At 35.5% G+C, this 15,525-nt stretch overlaps 1 protein-coding gene across 1 annotated transcript; it reads right to left on the minus strand.

Annotated features, from left to right (window-relative positions):
- Positions 1 to 1,218: 1,218 nt before the first annotated feature.
- On the minus strand, positions 1,219 to 13,814 carry LOC128984091 (uncharacterized protein K02A2.6-like). Its single transcript, XM_054403374.1, has 3 exons — positions 13,598 to 13,814; positions 3,451 to 4,058; positions 1,219 to 2,901 (listed from the first exon to the last, which is right to left on the minus strand). Exons 1-3 carry the CDS (start codon positions 13,812 to 13,814, stop codon positions 1,219 to 1,221), a joined length of 2,508 nt encoding a protein of 835 aa, XP_054259349.1.
- Between the last annotated feature and the right edge of the window lie 1,711 nt (positions 13,815 to 15,525).

Genomic DNA, 15,525 nt, shown 5'->3' on the forward strand with positions numbered 1-15,525 from the left:
ATACACGCTTTACTCATATGTTCTTTACTTATTAAACTTAAACATAAATACTAATCCTTTTAAAGTTAACCGTAGGCCAAATAATAAAAATGTAGGCCCCATAATGTGAAATTCTAAATTTAGATGTATTCTCCTCAGCTGAACCAAATGATAAGTTAGCTAAAATTAAATTAAGCTTACATGAAATTAAAATGAAGTTTTAAATCAGCTAATAGCTTTGTTTTTTCATTCAGTTGTTAATCTGGAGCTTAATTCAATAAGTAATTAAAGTGCAACAGCTGTTTACTTAACGTGACATTGTTGGTATAGTTAAGCTATCTTTTGTTATCAATGTCTCTAATTATTAGTTTAAACCATAGTCAAAGGTTTTAAGTGAATTAATGATTTTATAATATATCTTTTTCCTGAAAATACATTATTTGTTAAAAATGAAGATATAGTAAAATAATAATAATGGACCTAGTTTAATGTCAGCTTTTACAATATTGGTTTTTGGACGAAATACAAACAATAAATGTAGTGGGTGGAGATGTCCCAACCATTATTTAGTACAGAGATACTTTCGGAGCTGAACACTTTATCACACTTACATTGAGAAACTCCGCACTTTGGTTGTACAGAATACATTTAGCGGAATGACCGGGCAGCCAGCCAGTCCGAAAATGTTGTTTCTACTAGCATACACAAAAATTTTAAAAATACTAGCATCTCAATTCAAAACTATCTAATTATGAACAGAAAATCAATTTCCATCAACAAAAGTGTAGGGTAAGAAAAATAGACTTAAAATGACAAATACTGTAATAACTGTATTACTGATACTTAGTAAGATTAAAAGAACCCGATACTAGGGACAACTTACTAATTAGCATGTTAACTCCGACTGCCGTTGTGCCGTTCCACTCCGCTTCGTGCCATCGTTCCTAGTCGGTGACGTCACTCAGCAGTGCAGCCAACCACACACACGAACTCAATAATCTTCTGGCAATGTAATATAGCCTTATATATTACACTCGCCCAAACTTAAAATAAAACTCTTCTCTAACGGCCTAACCTTTTTCTTCTAGGCTAAGCCAAATCAACATTTTTGTTTTCTTCTTTTACAATTTTTTTTGTTTGTTTATAAGCTTCACAAAATACTTCAGTAATACTAAATAAACTTTTCTTCTTCAAATAAAATAAACATAAAATCTTCTCTCTCTAACTCGGCCTTTTAACTTAAAGGTCGAGCCGCTTCGGCTTTTGCACAGTCCTTTGAGATCTCCGAAGTGATGGCGGGCTGCACTGCTGGCTGGGCTGCACTTCGGGATGCTCGTCTGTAGTGTGCGTAGCTGGAGATTTTGGTAGGCCTACACTCCGTTGTTGTCTTGGTGATGTATTCCGAGTTTCCATGACACGAGGTGATCGCTCTGGCGGAGTTTGTATTCCCACAGTAGACTTGTGCTCAGGGGATTTGATCGGAGATTGCACTACCGGCCTATTGACTGTAACTTCCTCTTCCTCAGTCAACTTACTAGATCTCAAATGATCAGCGTGGCAGAAACGTATTTTACCTCCCAGGACGCTCACCACATAAGTAGACGGACTTTTCCGCTCCAAAATTCTCCCAGGAATCCAAGAAATGATCTCCTGCCGTACTGACTTCACAAGCACCCTTTCTCCCTCCACAAAGGATCTGAAACTTCCCCGATGGTTATCGGCTGCTTCCTTCTGCGCCTCCCTCTTCTTATCAATGGCTGACAATAAACAGGGTTTAAGCATTGTCAACTTAGTTCTCGGTTTCCATTGAAGGAACAATTCCGCAGGGGTAACACCAGTGACAGTACTGGGTGTGTTGCGAAATGCAAAGAGGAAATTATCCAATTTATGTTGTAAAGAAATGGTCTCAGAACCACTAGACATAATCTGTCTTTTAAGGTTCTTCTTGACTTCCTGTACAAATCTTTCTGCAGCCCCATTCGAGGCAGGATGGTAAGGAGGTGAGAGCGTAAACTTAATACCGTTGTTGCTCAGAAATTCTCTGAATTCCCCACTAGCAAAATTGGGACCATTATCACTGACCAATTCTTCCGGTAGGCCAAAAGACGCAAACAGCGTACGCAGTTTTTCAATGGTTTTAAACGATGTAGTAGATTTCATGATAAACACTTCTAGCCATTTGCTAAAACTATCAACAACTATGAGCATTTGTTGTCTTGTTAGTGGGTCTTCCGCATAATCCACGTGGATGCGCTGCCACCTACTTGAAGCTCTAGGCCACTGACATAATGGCACCTTAGCCACAGCATTCCTTGTACACTGACACACATGACATGAGAGAACAGTCTCTTCAATGGTTTTATCAATCCCCGGCCACCAAACAAAGCTTCGGGCTAACATTTTCATCCTATTTATTCCGGGATGCTGATCATGCAGCAATTGGATAACGGCACTCCTCAGTTTCTCTGGCACCACTACTCGACTACCCCATAAAACACACTGGTTCTCTACGGAAAACTCATCCCTTCTTCGAAAATAAGCAACCAGCTCAGAATCTTTACTATCACGCCATCCATGCCAAATGAAATCTCTGACCTTTGTCAAAACAGGATCAGTATCAGTAAGTCGAGCGATATCCTTAGCAGTAATAGGATTGAGATCACTCACCAATTTGAAACAGTCAAAGGCCTCTACCAGGGAAGAAACATGAGAAATGTAGTTGGAATCCAGCTCCAATTGGTCGTCATCAGGTAACGCTAATCTCGAAAGAGCGTCCGCATGTGGCAAGTCCAAGCCACGGCGGTACTTTACTTCAAAACTGTAGGCGGAGAGGATCAGGGCCCATCGTTGAAGACGCGCAGCGGCGACACAGGGAACTCCCCGCTTATTTCCAAAGATTGTCACTAAAGGAGCATGGTCAGTCTGTAACACGACATTTTTCCTACCGTAAATATATTTATGGAATTTTTTTACTCCAAAAACAAGAGCCAAAGCTTCTCTATGCAACTGTGAATAATTTCTTTCACTAGCACTCAAGGATTTCGATGCGAAGGCAATAGGCCTCTCTACTCCATCAATAAGGTGCGAAAGCACGGCACCAACACCTCGTGGACTTGCGTCACAAGTCAAAACTAATGGTCTATTTACATCGTAATGAACTAAGACATCTGAAGACAATACCCATGTCTTACTTTCTTGAAAAACAGAAGAACATTGGGATGACCATACCCACGGTGCATCCTTACGAAGTAGATAGTAAAAACAGCTAAGTTTGTCTGAAAGATTGCAAATAAACTTCCCATAATAATTTATAAGGCCTACATAGGCTCTTAACTCTTCCTTTGAAGTTGGCTCGGGTGCATTCCGAATCGCCTCCAAAATACCCTCCTGCGGGCTGATCCCTTTTGACGACAAACAGTAGCCTAGGTACTGTACTGACGGCTGTAAGAATTTACATTTAGAATCATTTACCTTGACTCCATAACTTTGAAGACGTTGAAGAACACTCTCCAAGCGTGACAACGCTTCCTCTTGCGAAGATCCACCCACCAGTACGTCATCCAAATATGCCACTGACCCAGGTAGGCCACCAATAATTTTGTCCATGGCCGCTTGAAAGAGAGCCGGAGCCGAAGACAAACCATACGGCAGACGTCGCAAACGCACTAAGCCTTTGTGCGTAGTTAGAGTCAAGAGTGGTTGGGACTCCTCCGCCACAGGAAGTTGGAGATACGCTGCCTCCAAGTCCAAAACTGAAAACCAGCTACAACCTGCTAGAGTAGCAAAAATGTCCTCCGGTTGAGGCAAGGGATGGTGTTCCGACTGGATCACTTGATTAAGGGTTACTTTAAAGTCCCCGCAGAGTCGCACCCCACTTTTCTTCTGAATCACCACAATAGGAGTAGCCCACTGAGAGCTGGTAACGGGATAAGCAATACCTTCAGCAATCATCCTATCAATCTCATCTTCTACTGATTTACGCAACGCGTAAGGAACAGGGCGATATTTACAAAATGTTGGCACAGCATCCTCTTTTAGCACAATACGTGCCTCAACATCCTTTATTTCACCAGGACCTCCTTTGAACACAGAGGCATACTTTTGTTTCAAACCAGAAACGACTTTAGGCTCAACGGCCTTACCTAGGGTTAGGTTAGGTTCACCACCCTTAGATTTAACACTACCTGATAGGCTATTAACATTACAAGTAAAAATAGATTTCGAGTCAAAAGCGATATGTTGTAGCCAACTACGGCCTAGAAGCATAGGCTGGTTCGTACGATCAATCTTAACGACTATCATAGGTAACTGATAAGTCTGGTCCATGTAGGTTACTTTGACTAAAGCTTGTCCAATAACATTGACTTCATTGCCTGAATATGTAAGCAACTTGATATCTACAGTACTCAATTGTACATGAGGGAAATATTTGTTAAACAATTCTTGAGGGCACACAGTTAGTGCCGAGCCAGTATCAATTTCCATTAATACGGATACATTCTCTATTTCTAGGCTTACCTTAAAGGCAGAAACATTATCACCAGAATTCATACTGTACAAAGACAAACTTTCAAACTCCACTTCATCTGGACCACCACTAGGCCTAGGCCTACTTTCCTCTTCCATCTGATGGATTTTAAATTTACCACTCTTTATGGAATTTTTCACTGGATTTTCTGATTTGAACCTGCAAACCTTACTGATATGACCCAACTTTTTATACCCATGGCACTTGTAATTACTATACGGGCAATTATTAGCCCTATGCTCTGGATTGCCACAACGAAAACACTTATTTATCTGAGACATATCTCCCTTCACATCACTTGAATTTGATTTAGATCCCGCACTGTGAAAATTTGAACCTCGGTTGGAAACACGTGGATTCTTCTTGACCTGAAACCTGGAAATTTCCTGAACACTTGTATTCGAGAATAGACCTGTCTGTTTCTCGGCCTGTTCAAGCCTGAGTGCAAAAGCCAACGTTTTCTTCAAATCCATTTCTTCGGAAAGTAATTTTTGACGGATTGCTTCAATTTTAATTCCCGAAACTAACTTGTCTCTCAGTGCATCCGATAAGAATGTTCCAAATTCACACGTCGAAGCCAAATGCTTCACTGCCACCACGAACTCTGCAATACTTTCAGATTGTTTCTGGCATCGACTATAAAAAGTATAACGCTCAGCGACCACAAGGCGTTTAGGAGAATAATGATCTTCCAAGATTTTGCTCAAATTATCGTAAGATTCTTCATCAATCTTCTTAGGAGAAATAAGATCGGTGAGGACGGCTAATATTTTAGGGCCTATTACAGTAATCAAGATGGAGACCTGCTTCACGTCCTTGACCTCGTTGGCCTTGAAAAAGTGTTTCAAACGTAACAAATACGAACTAATATCTTCTTCGTACGGATTAAACTCCGATATCCGACCGATACTAGACATTTCACGCACACGCGGATTTAATTTCGTCGCCAAATGTAATAACTGTATTACTGATACTTAGTAAGATTAAAAGAACCCGATAAATACTATTAAACGAACTTTGTCGTAGTAAGATTGTAAATGATTTTAGAAAACATATAAGGGAAATAGTCTCAAAACACAAAAGATCTTAGGTACAATTTTAAATAAACAATAGATGTATTTTCCTCAGCTCAACATAAAGACAAGCTAGCTTACAATAAATGAAGTTTTCGTCAATAAACATAACATTACAAATCTGCTAATATATTTGTATTTTTCTTAGGTTTACCAGGAGAAACTACCTAAAAGAGCGTAGTTGATAAAGTGTAAATTATTCGATAAATATTTGTTTTAACATCCAACTCCAACCGAACCATTATTGTTTCCTTGTTTACCAGTAAAACTGTGTTTACTTTGTTGTCTTGTTAGCTGTAGTTGTTTGGTATGCGTAAACCCGTGCTTTATCCTAATTATAGGTAATCTGTAACGATCAACTAGTTTTAACTTGCTGTAGATATATTATGCATTAAACCTATGAAAAAACTAAGCTAACTTAAATACAGCTCCATAGAACCACTAAAGATTTGTGGAGGTGATGGTTAGCATTGGTGCATTGGTGCTATATAAGTAATAATTTAATAGATACAAATACACGTATGGTACGTACGGTCACGTATGGTATACGTTTACGGTTATAATGTTTGCGTGATCATTTTTAATTACCTCTTCATACTGTGAAATCCTAAACTACGTACATATATCAAATGCTGTTTACAAACTATTTTTGCCCTCGGCGTTTATACAGTACGTTCATTGATAATCTATAATTCAATGAAGCACTAGCCAGTTTAGTAACATGAAAGCATTAGTTAGTTTGAATACAAATGTGTATAGATTACAAAGTCGTTTGGCACTTAGTTGGAGAGGATTCATACATGTTCAGGGAAAACTCATTTAGCTTTCAATAGGCTATAATAACCAAAAATAGATTAATTATCCGTATACAAAAGAACCAGTCAATTAAATTATTGTCCTTTGTTTGTACGATTCATAATACTTAATATTGACGATTTATAACGGGTATTAATTTGAAATGAATTACTAATGGTTGTGGAATGATTACTTATAGCATTGAATTAATTGAACGTACTCAATGCTTATAGTATAAGGGTACCGATCTTTGATCGGTTGCCATTAATTAGGTTACGGAAACCAAACATTGGTAATCGTAATAATTTAATAGTTGTAATAACAATGACCCTGGTATGTAAATATTTTAGAACAAATATTTTTAGAAACCTATATATTATAAAGATATTATTTAAGAAATAAAAAAACAACTTATATTTAGAATTCACAACAGAATGATACAACGCACACAATAAACAATAACCACCTTATATTAAAATTTATGTCGGTGAACCTATGTGTTAAAAAGGTAGTTACTTTTCCTCTTGGCAATTAACTATCCTATGCAACAGCTTATGCCAGTTGGTTATAACTACAGTGAGTTTATCTTCTTCAAAAAGTGTTTAAACTAAACAAACAAAATTGTACAAAACAATAGTAAAAAAACAATTGTCATGTTACTTTTTTATCTATATGTATATCTATATCAATCACTAATATTTGTTCACTTTGGATTATACAATAACTATATTTTATAAAAGTGTATTTTAGTAAGTGTAAGTGTAAAAGTGTAACTTAATAAATAAGGTGCAGCGGCCCAGAAAAATCTGTTTTTAATGTGGTTTTTAGATTCAAAGGCAGAACATTAAACATTTGTGTGCAATATATAAATGTTTTTATGCTGTGAAATTTCGCTTTGGTTATACCTATTTCTTAATGTTACTCTCCTGCCATACAATAATTGCATTAGTTTCGACTTGGTCAACCTTAATTTTCATCCTTGATCTGTTTAGGAATAGCAATTACAGTATATCATCTTACACCTTTACTTACTACTAGAATCGGGCTTCTGGTCTTCCGTTTGAATATTTCAGTTATGTTTCAATGGGAATCATATGCAATATTTAAATTATTTTGCATTTTTTTCGTGTTTATACATCCTAATTCCATTGCTAAAATCTTTAATTTTCAAACGAGATTGTTGTATCAAAAAATATTTTTTCCCTGCGTTTTATCTTCAACCAATGAAATTGTTGGCTCGAAAACTCCCTAAAACTAAATCATCCGCCAAATTCTTCTCCTGGATATTAGATACATTTTGTTACAAAAACTACAAAATCAATCATACATTGCTCGTACTAAACCATGATCAGATAGGATATAGCATATAATACGTGTAGATTGAGCTTTGCTCAGGGGAACAAAAATCATCATCTTGTTTTAAAAGTAGCATTTGCTGAACTCATACGTCAAGTTCAAATTTCAAAGTGAAATTTGTATAGCAATTAATAAATCTAAACGCCTAAAGGCAAAATTCCAATGTGTTTTCTCTAAAAAAATCGCATAAAATGTCTGCTATTAACGTAATTACTAAAAGCTGCTAAATAGCCAATTAAGGATAGCAATTTCTTAGCTTTCCCTTATCCAACCCTTTTCTAAAAAGGTAAAACTGATGATTACATAATCACAAACAAAATGCTTTAGCACAATTGTTTATATAATTTGTGCGGATTGGATAAAGACACATGTGAACTAATATCTGAGTTAAAATCCATGTTTTAGCCCCTGAGCTGTATAATAACTAAAATAGCTCGGAACGGGAAAATGTCACCCGTTAGTGCGACAGGCCTGTTCGGTTTTTGTAAATATTTTGAATGTATCTTAATGTTCGTATGTGTTACGTGTTTAAACTTCAACGACGCTACTTCAGCCGAGTTTGTATTTTTGTAGTCTGACGATGGCATTGTAATGCCGAAACGGCCGTACCGTAGTTACACCACAAGAATTTGAGCTGCAGTGATGAAGGTAAAGCCTATTTTAATATCTGAGCACGGGATCAGATTCCAGATCCCGAAACGTTGTGTATTGTTTTTACCTTTGTGATGGAAAATGTCCGCAATAAACCTTTGAACAACCAATGTGAAGTTAGTACTTTCCTGTTTGAGTTCAACCATTTTGCTTACCAACCAACCGACATACGTATTCTGCGATCTAACCAACTGTATAACGCATTGAATGTGACTATAAACTATGACTGTATATGTAACAACTGTATAAATCTATAACTGTTTAAACAATATCACTTTTGCGGGTGTTATACAAATAGTGCAACGTAAAAGAGTGATATCTCATCTAAAATAAAACAAATATACTGATTCAAAGTATACAGGGTGTTGAAAATGTCTGGAACCAACATTATATCTGGTGAGTGGTTAAAGAAAAACAACTGATATTTTGTACGGATATACTATGGTTTTACCTATCTTTTGGTGCCTTATAAAATCTTTTACCACTTATAGGGAACGTCCTGTGGAGGATGCAGTAAAAGGTTTTAATGGAAGCCTATGGTAAATGATACATCATTTTAAAGGCCATTTGTTTTCTAAATAAGGAGCCACAAGTTTCATCTCAAAAGGACCACCCTAGCGAAAATGGCGACTGTTTGAAGTTTTTGAAAATAATTGAAAGCTTAATTGGTATTTCTGTTAAAAATAAGTTTAGTAAAACAACACAAACAATTTAGTTAAATGTTTTTTTTTCAGTAAGTGTTTATTAAATGTACATAAAGACAATTATCTTTTATAACTGTATTATTTGTTTGTAAATGGATTACATTAGGTTGTAGAATGAGAATAACAGTAACTGGCTTGTAATAGCATTTAAAGGAAACAAATCCGGACCATTTAAATAGCAATGTTTTTAAATTTCAAACAGTCGCCTTTTTTGCTAGGGTGGTCCTTTTGAGATGAAACTTGTGGTTCCTTACTCAGAAAAAATTGCCTTTAAAATGGTGTATCATTTACCATAGGCTTCCATTAAAACTTTTTACTGCATCCTCCACAAGACGTTCCCTATAAGTGGGAAAAAATTTCATAAGGCACCAAACGATAGGTAAAACCATAGTATATCTGTACACAAAATATCAGTTGTTTTTCTTTAACCACTCACCAGATATAATGTTGGTTCCAGACATTTTCAACACCCTGTATATCACATCACTGTAACGTCACAACATAAAACACAAACCAAAACATGATCCGTATTAAAAAAGATATGGAACATTTTCACAAAAAAAACCTCTTACCTAGTACACGGTAAAAAGGAGTTAAATTTTAGCTTATCTATATTTCCTTTAGGAGCCGAGACCTTTCCGCACCTTTTTTATCTCGTTTTGGTAAAAGACATCAATTTATGGTAAATGTACTGTATCATAATAAAAATACAATGAAGTTGTGTAATTGTTCATGTATAATGTTAATATTTGTTTAATCCATATTTTATTAAAATTCTCTTCTGTACTATAACTTTAATAGTGCTGAAAGTAATAACAGAATATTTTGAAAATATCAATATAGTATTTTCTTTAAAATTTTGTTATTCCTTCTCGACAGGTGTCAAATGTTTACAACAATTTGCCCCAAGAAATCAAGAACTTTGAAACAAGGAAGTTTGACAAAGTGTTGAAGGCATGGCTAGTAGGAAGGCCACTCTATAGCCTGGATGAGTTTTTTGAAAACTAAACCGAAACTAAATTGAGGCTACATCCACCGCCATTTAAGTTACGTGTACATATATGTAAATAGTAAGATACAAGCGTATCAGTCAGTATTTTATTTTATTTTTTATTAATTCTAATTGACACAACCTATCCGGCATTGCTGGTCTTGGTGAAGAAGAAGGTAATAAGGTAATCTTGAATAGATATTTCAACAATAGCAGAAATACGCATTGCCTCTTAATTGTTTGATAAGGGCAAATTAATAATCTAATATACCTATTTTAATTTTTTAACTTAGATTTAAATCAGCCATATTTAGCAAAAGTTTAGTTGTGCTATGGCTATGCAAATTTCCTTTCGTGTACCGTACTGTATTTTGTCACATTGATTTCTTATGATTATATACCATTAGGTTTAATGAGCTCTTAGGGTTGCAATCACACTTTAAAGCTTCAATATTATTTTATTTTATTTCGTTTTTTAACTTTGAATTATTGTTTTAAAAAAGTTCGGCTTTTCCATGTTTTAAGGGTCTAAATAAGAGAAAAAACCCTGTTTTGAAAAATGGACAAAACTACATAACACCGAGATTCTTTTACCTGATCTTTCTGGTTTTCAAACCTATTTAAAGTATAATCAAAATCTACCAAAAATTACTCGAGTGAACATACACTCTCTTGCGCACACACACACACTTGCATCTATTTTAATTGATAGTATAAATTTTTGTTTGTAAGTTCCGTTAAACTTAAAATACAATTTTTTTACTAATAGTGCTTTTGGCCTCTGTTGACATGAAAATGAAAAAGAAAATCGATCCTGGGCCTAGGTCTTACAGTGCCACATACGGTACTTCCCTACAGGGAAATTCGATAAACACATTATCTCAATATTGCACATGAATTTCATGAAGAAAAACACTGTAAAAAATTTAAATTTTACCCTTTACGTTATGGTATTTGAGTTTTGCAAATAATATCCCTGAATCCACTAGTTTAAAATTTAAAATTTTGATTAAATAAAATTTGTAATTTAAACAGTTAAATTTAAACTGCGTAATTATTTGATTTTTGTACGGTTTATAGCTATTTTAATTTTTTAATAAATTGCATCCTTTTGGGGTCTTTTTAATTCATTACTAGTTAGCCCCGTTAGGCCTCTTTAATCTACTGCCAGCCTGCTCAAGAGGTCTTATTTGATTTTCAGCCAAATAGCATGTTTTTTACTGATATTCAAATATCTAATCTTGTATGCAGCCAATTGTCATGGAAATTATATTTTTCTTGTTCTAAACAAGATATAGAATCTAGAAAAAATAAAGATATACATTGAAAAAAATTTTACATGTATGTATGTATATATATATCCTATTGAAATAAACAAATAAAACGATAATTTATAATTTATACAGTGTTTTTTTCCATATGTCCATGTATTTTGGGTTCAAATTACTCTAAATAGGTGCCTAATTGAAAGAACTATTATAAAAGTTATAAATTGAACCTATGTATTCAATTTATTAGTTGTACATAGCAGTAAATAAATGTAAATAGACGGCAAATACTATTCGCAAATAAAAGCTAATCTAACAAACTTACCAGTCAGAAATTAAGTTGAACTAAATTACTGGTGTTGGTTAGGCTTGATTCATTGTCTCACTTCCTTATTGACATAAAATTCCACAACAGTTTATGGGATGCTAAAATAATAGTTATATACATAGTAAAATTCACAAAGAAAACAAATAAAAAAATTGAAAAAATTAAGTTTTTTCTCCTAAAAGAATTGTTCTAATAACTAAAAGGCCTATTATTGTTTTGTAGTTTATTTTGAATCTAGTTTAGGCCTATTGTCTTGTGTAAGGGGCCTAACTTCAATTTTTGAACTTTTTGTTTGTATGATATTTGTCAAAACAGTTGTTTGGATGAAGTCCGGGTTTGCTAGGACACGTAGCACAGTAAAAACTGGTCTCCTTTCGCCCTCCTGGAACCTTTCTGTTGGAACAAACTGCACAGTCTTTAGTTTTTTTCCCTTCTTGTACTTTCAGGGAATGGTACATCCCATTCAATCTAACACCATCATCTCCTTCTGCAGAGTGGCGACGACCCCGTTTGCGGCTTAGGTTTCGGACATCACCAACCAGTTCTTTTATAAGTTCTTTTCTGTACGTTGAATGGATAACTGGTCTCAAATTGTTTTTTTCTCTTTCAATATTGTACAAAATGAAACTATTTACTATTGACACTTCTAGAATCCAAAAATACAATTTTCTCCACCACTTCAAACTTTTTTTGGCAAAGCCGTAGCTGGTGCAATAATGATCATTCCGGTCGACGCCCCCCATCTTGGCTGTATAGTCACATATTGCTATAGGCTTAGGGATGGTTTCCACAACATTTGTTTTGACAACTCTTCTCATTAGTTGAGTTTTAGGGTTGTGATTCGTACTCATTAGACACACATCCCGCTTATCCTTCCATGCAAGGGCTAGAACATCTTCTTCTTTATGTTTGAACGCAATAACAGCGTGTTTAGCAAGTCGTTTCAAAGCCTTTTTCTTCATACACTTTGGAAGGAGTTTTCTTTTTAAGTCTAAAGTTCCAGTCAAGTAAATGCCTAAAGCTTTTAGTTCTAAGGCAAGGTCTAGGCTTGTGTACAACCGATCGGTATATAAGACGTAACCAGTTCGTTGAGTAGAATTTTGTAAATTGACAACCAATTGGTAGATAATTCTTGTAGTGAATGGCAGATCTGGTCTAATTAGACTATTTGTTGTCAATGATCCATAGTAAGGTATCAGACTGCATACGTATCCATTCAAAGAATCAGCTAAAACATACAGTCTCAGGCCCCATTTCACTGGTTTCTTAGGGTTATACATCTTGAAAGCAACTCTACCCTAAAAACTAACCGTAGATTCATCAGCAGATAGGAACTGATATGGCCTATATAATTCTAAAAACTTGGAACCAACATAATCCAACACATTTCTAAGCTTACTAGCCCTTGAGTGCATTCCTCGAACATTAGGAGAAGGGGGTGATACATGTAGTGCCCAAAATATCTGTAGGTATCTTTTACGTGAAAAAACGTCTTTGAAAAAAGAGCTGGAATCCACCCAATTATCTGAAAAAAAATCTTTCAGGGTTGTCTTGGCTTGTCTACCCATGTTCAGCAACACACCATGAAAAACCATAATTTCATTTGCCGTTACATCTTTCCAATCCCACCAAATACTATTTTTTCTGAGAGGTGTAATTTTGGCTATCTTTTCCTTGATGTAACGATTCGTCTCATTAGCAATTTCCTCAAACAATTCTAGAGTAAAAAACAACATAAAAAATTGTAAAGGTGTGGTAGGCCTAGGCTGATTTTGAGGAGGAATGAAACCACAATTTTCGTTGGAAAAATCATTGATTTGAAAATCTGGGGTATCATCATCCCAAACATCCCACACATCGTCAGGTGTTGCAACCAGAGGTGATTGGGGCCTACGGCCACGTCTACGTATAGGTTCAGGCCTACCTGGATCTAGATCGTCTTCCACTATTTCCTCTTCAAACTCACTTTCTTCGTGGTCACTATTCTCATTACCACTTTCCACCTCACTATTGTTATCATCGTCGGACAATATAAAATCCGGATCAATGTCGTCTTCGTCCACTTCACTATAACTATCTAACAAGCCATCAATTTTCTCTTCATCAAGATAGTCTCCACCACCACCACTTGTTGACGCCATTTAGACCAGTTTTTATGTAAAACAGTTAAAAAAGAGTTCTTCAATAAACTAAAAAACAGTAACTAAAAACTTCGTAAACATGAACCAAAACATCAACACTACTTTTTGGTTACGACGACAGACACTGTTGTGTTGCTAGGCAGTGAAAGTGAAACAGCGTCGAACAAATAGTCAGCTGTTTGCATAGAGTAAAACACGCTTTAAACGCAATACTTTGCTTCTAAATTACTCTCGGCATTATTGTCAGTAGTTCGAAGATCACAGTCCATACAATAAACAGACGTCAGATCGAGACGGCACACGGAAGATTTCTCAGGTGCCGTTTGACGTCACTAACTGCTGACGTCACTTTGAGGGAACACCATTACCGCAACGATACGGCTTTGAGCCATCGGCCTCGGTGGTATAGTGGATAGCGTTACGGGCTGATAATCCGAATGTACCGGGTTCGAATCTCGCTGGTAGCATTAAATTTTTGTCAACAATTTTTTTCATATCAGCAAGTTTGGTTAGGTTATGACAGTTTATTTTATAATTAAAAATTAAAAATTGAACTGTAGGCATTTATAATTTTATTTTATGAACAAAACTATTTTTTAGATTAGTAAACCTTCATTCGATTTGTCCATTATCAGCACGTTTGGTTGGTTTGGTTAGGTTATGACAGTTTAATTTAATAATAAAAAATTATAAAATTGTCTGTTTCCTCAGACGCAGCAGTTAGTGACGTCAGCAGTTAGTGACGTCAGCAGTTAGTGACGTCAGCAGTTAGTGACATCAAACGGCACCTGAGAAATCTTCCGTGTGCCCCACCGACGTCAGATGGTCAAAACCGAAAATAAAGTGACGTAACATTTTGTCGGACTGAATCCGACAACGGACTGGAACAGCCATATTGCTATGTCGGACTCAGTTCGCCTACGGACCGGAACGGCCATTTTGCTATGTCGGACTGAGTTCGCCTACGGACCTCAAAAGGTTTGATAATATGCGTATGTTATTAGTGCCTGTATCTATGCTTATTGAGCGAAACAGTAAAATAACAAAACTCGTATAATCTAAGTGTATTAAAAGCCAACGAAGGGTACAGCAGCAATCTCATTAGATAATGTTTAACGCAAAAGGTATTGTGTAATTACGTTAGTTACAACATTATACTCTGAATTGCTAATATAAATCGATGCAAACAAACATCTAAACCAATAAATCTAACATGTTGTACTATCAATATAGGTAATTGTTGGTCAACGAATAGACAATACATTGTCAGTTTTGTTGCAAAATTAAGTCAAAACTTTTCCTCAGAAAGTTCTATGTTTACAACAGCCTTGCCTACTTGTGGGTGTTTTTTGAAATGGTTCTTCTAATCAAACCTTAAATAAATGTAGATTCCTATAATGACAATTTAAATATATTTTACTATTATTTGTTACCAACATAGTATTTTAAATAATAAAACATGTTCTAAAAAAGCATTAACAAATTTATGTTTGTTAATAAAAGTAGGAATGGCATCTTGATTTGATCAGTAATTAGAGCAAGTGACCTTAATAAAAGTTCGTCGTCCTTCGTGTGGACGTGAAATGAGCTCCCACATGGGTAGCTTTGAATTTACTTTTCATAGTCCTTTTCACTCAGACCGTTCTATACTAAATTTATTTCTTTTTAAATGTCAATAATGCTAACCTAACCTGTTTTTTACATCAATATA

The sequence above is a fragment of the Macrosteles quadrilineatus genome, unplaced genomic scaffold, assembly GCF_028750875.1.
Source record: "Macrosteles quadrilineatus isolate MER2022 unplaced genomic scaffold, UCM_ALF_1.0 Scaffold_2__2_contigs__length_208266976, whole genome shotgun sequence".
NCBI lineage: Eukaryota > Metazoa > Arthropoda > Insecta > Hemiptera > Cicadellidae > Macrosteles > Macrosteles quadrilineatus.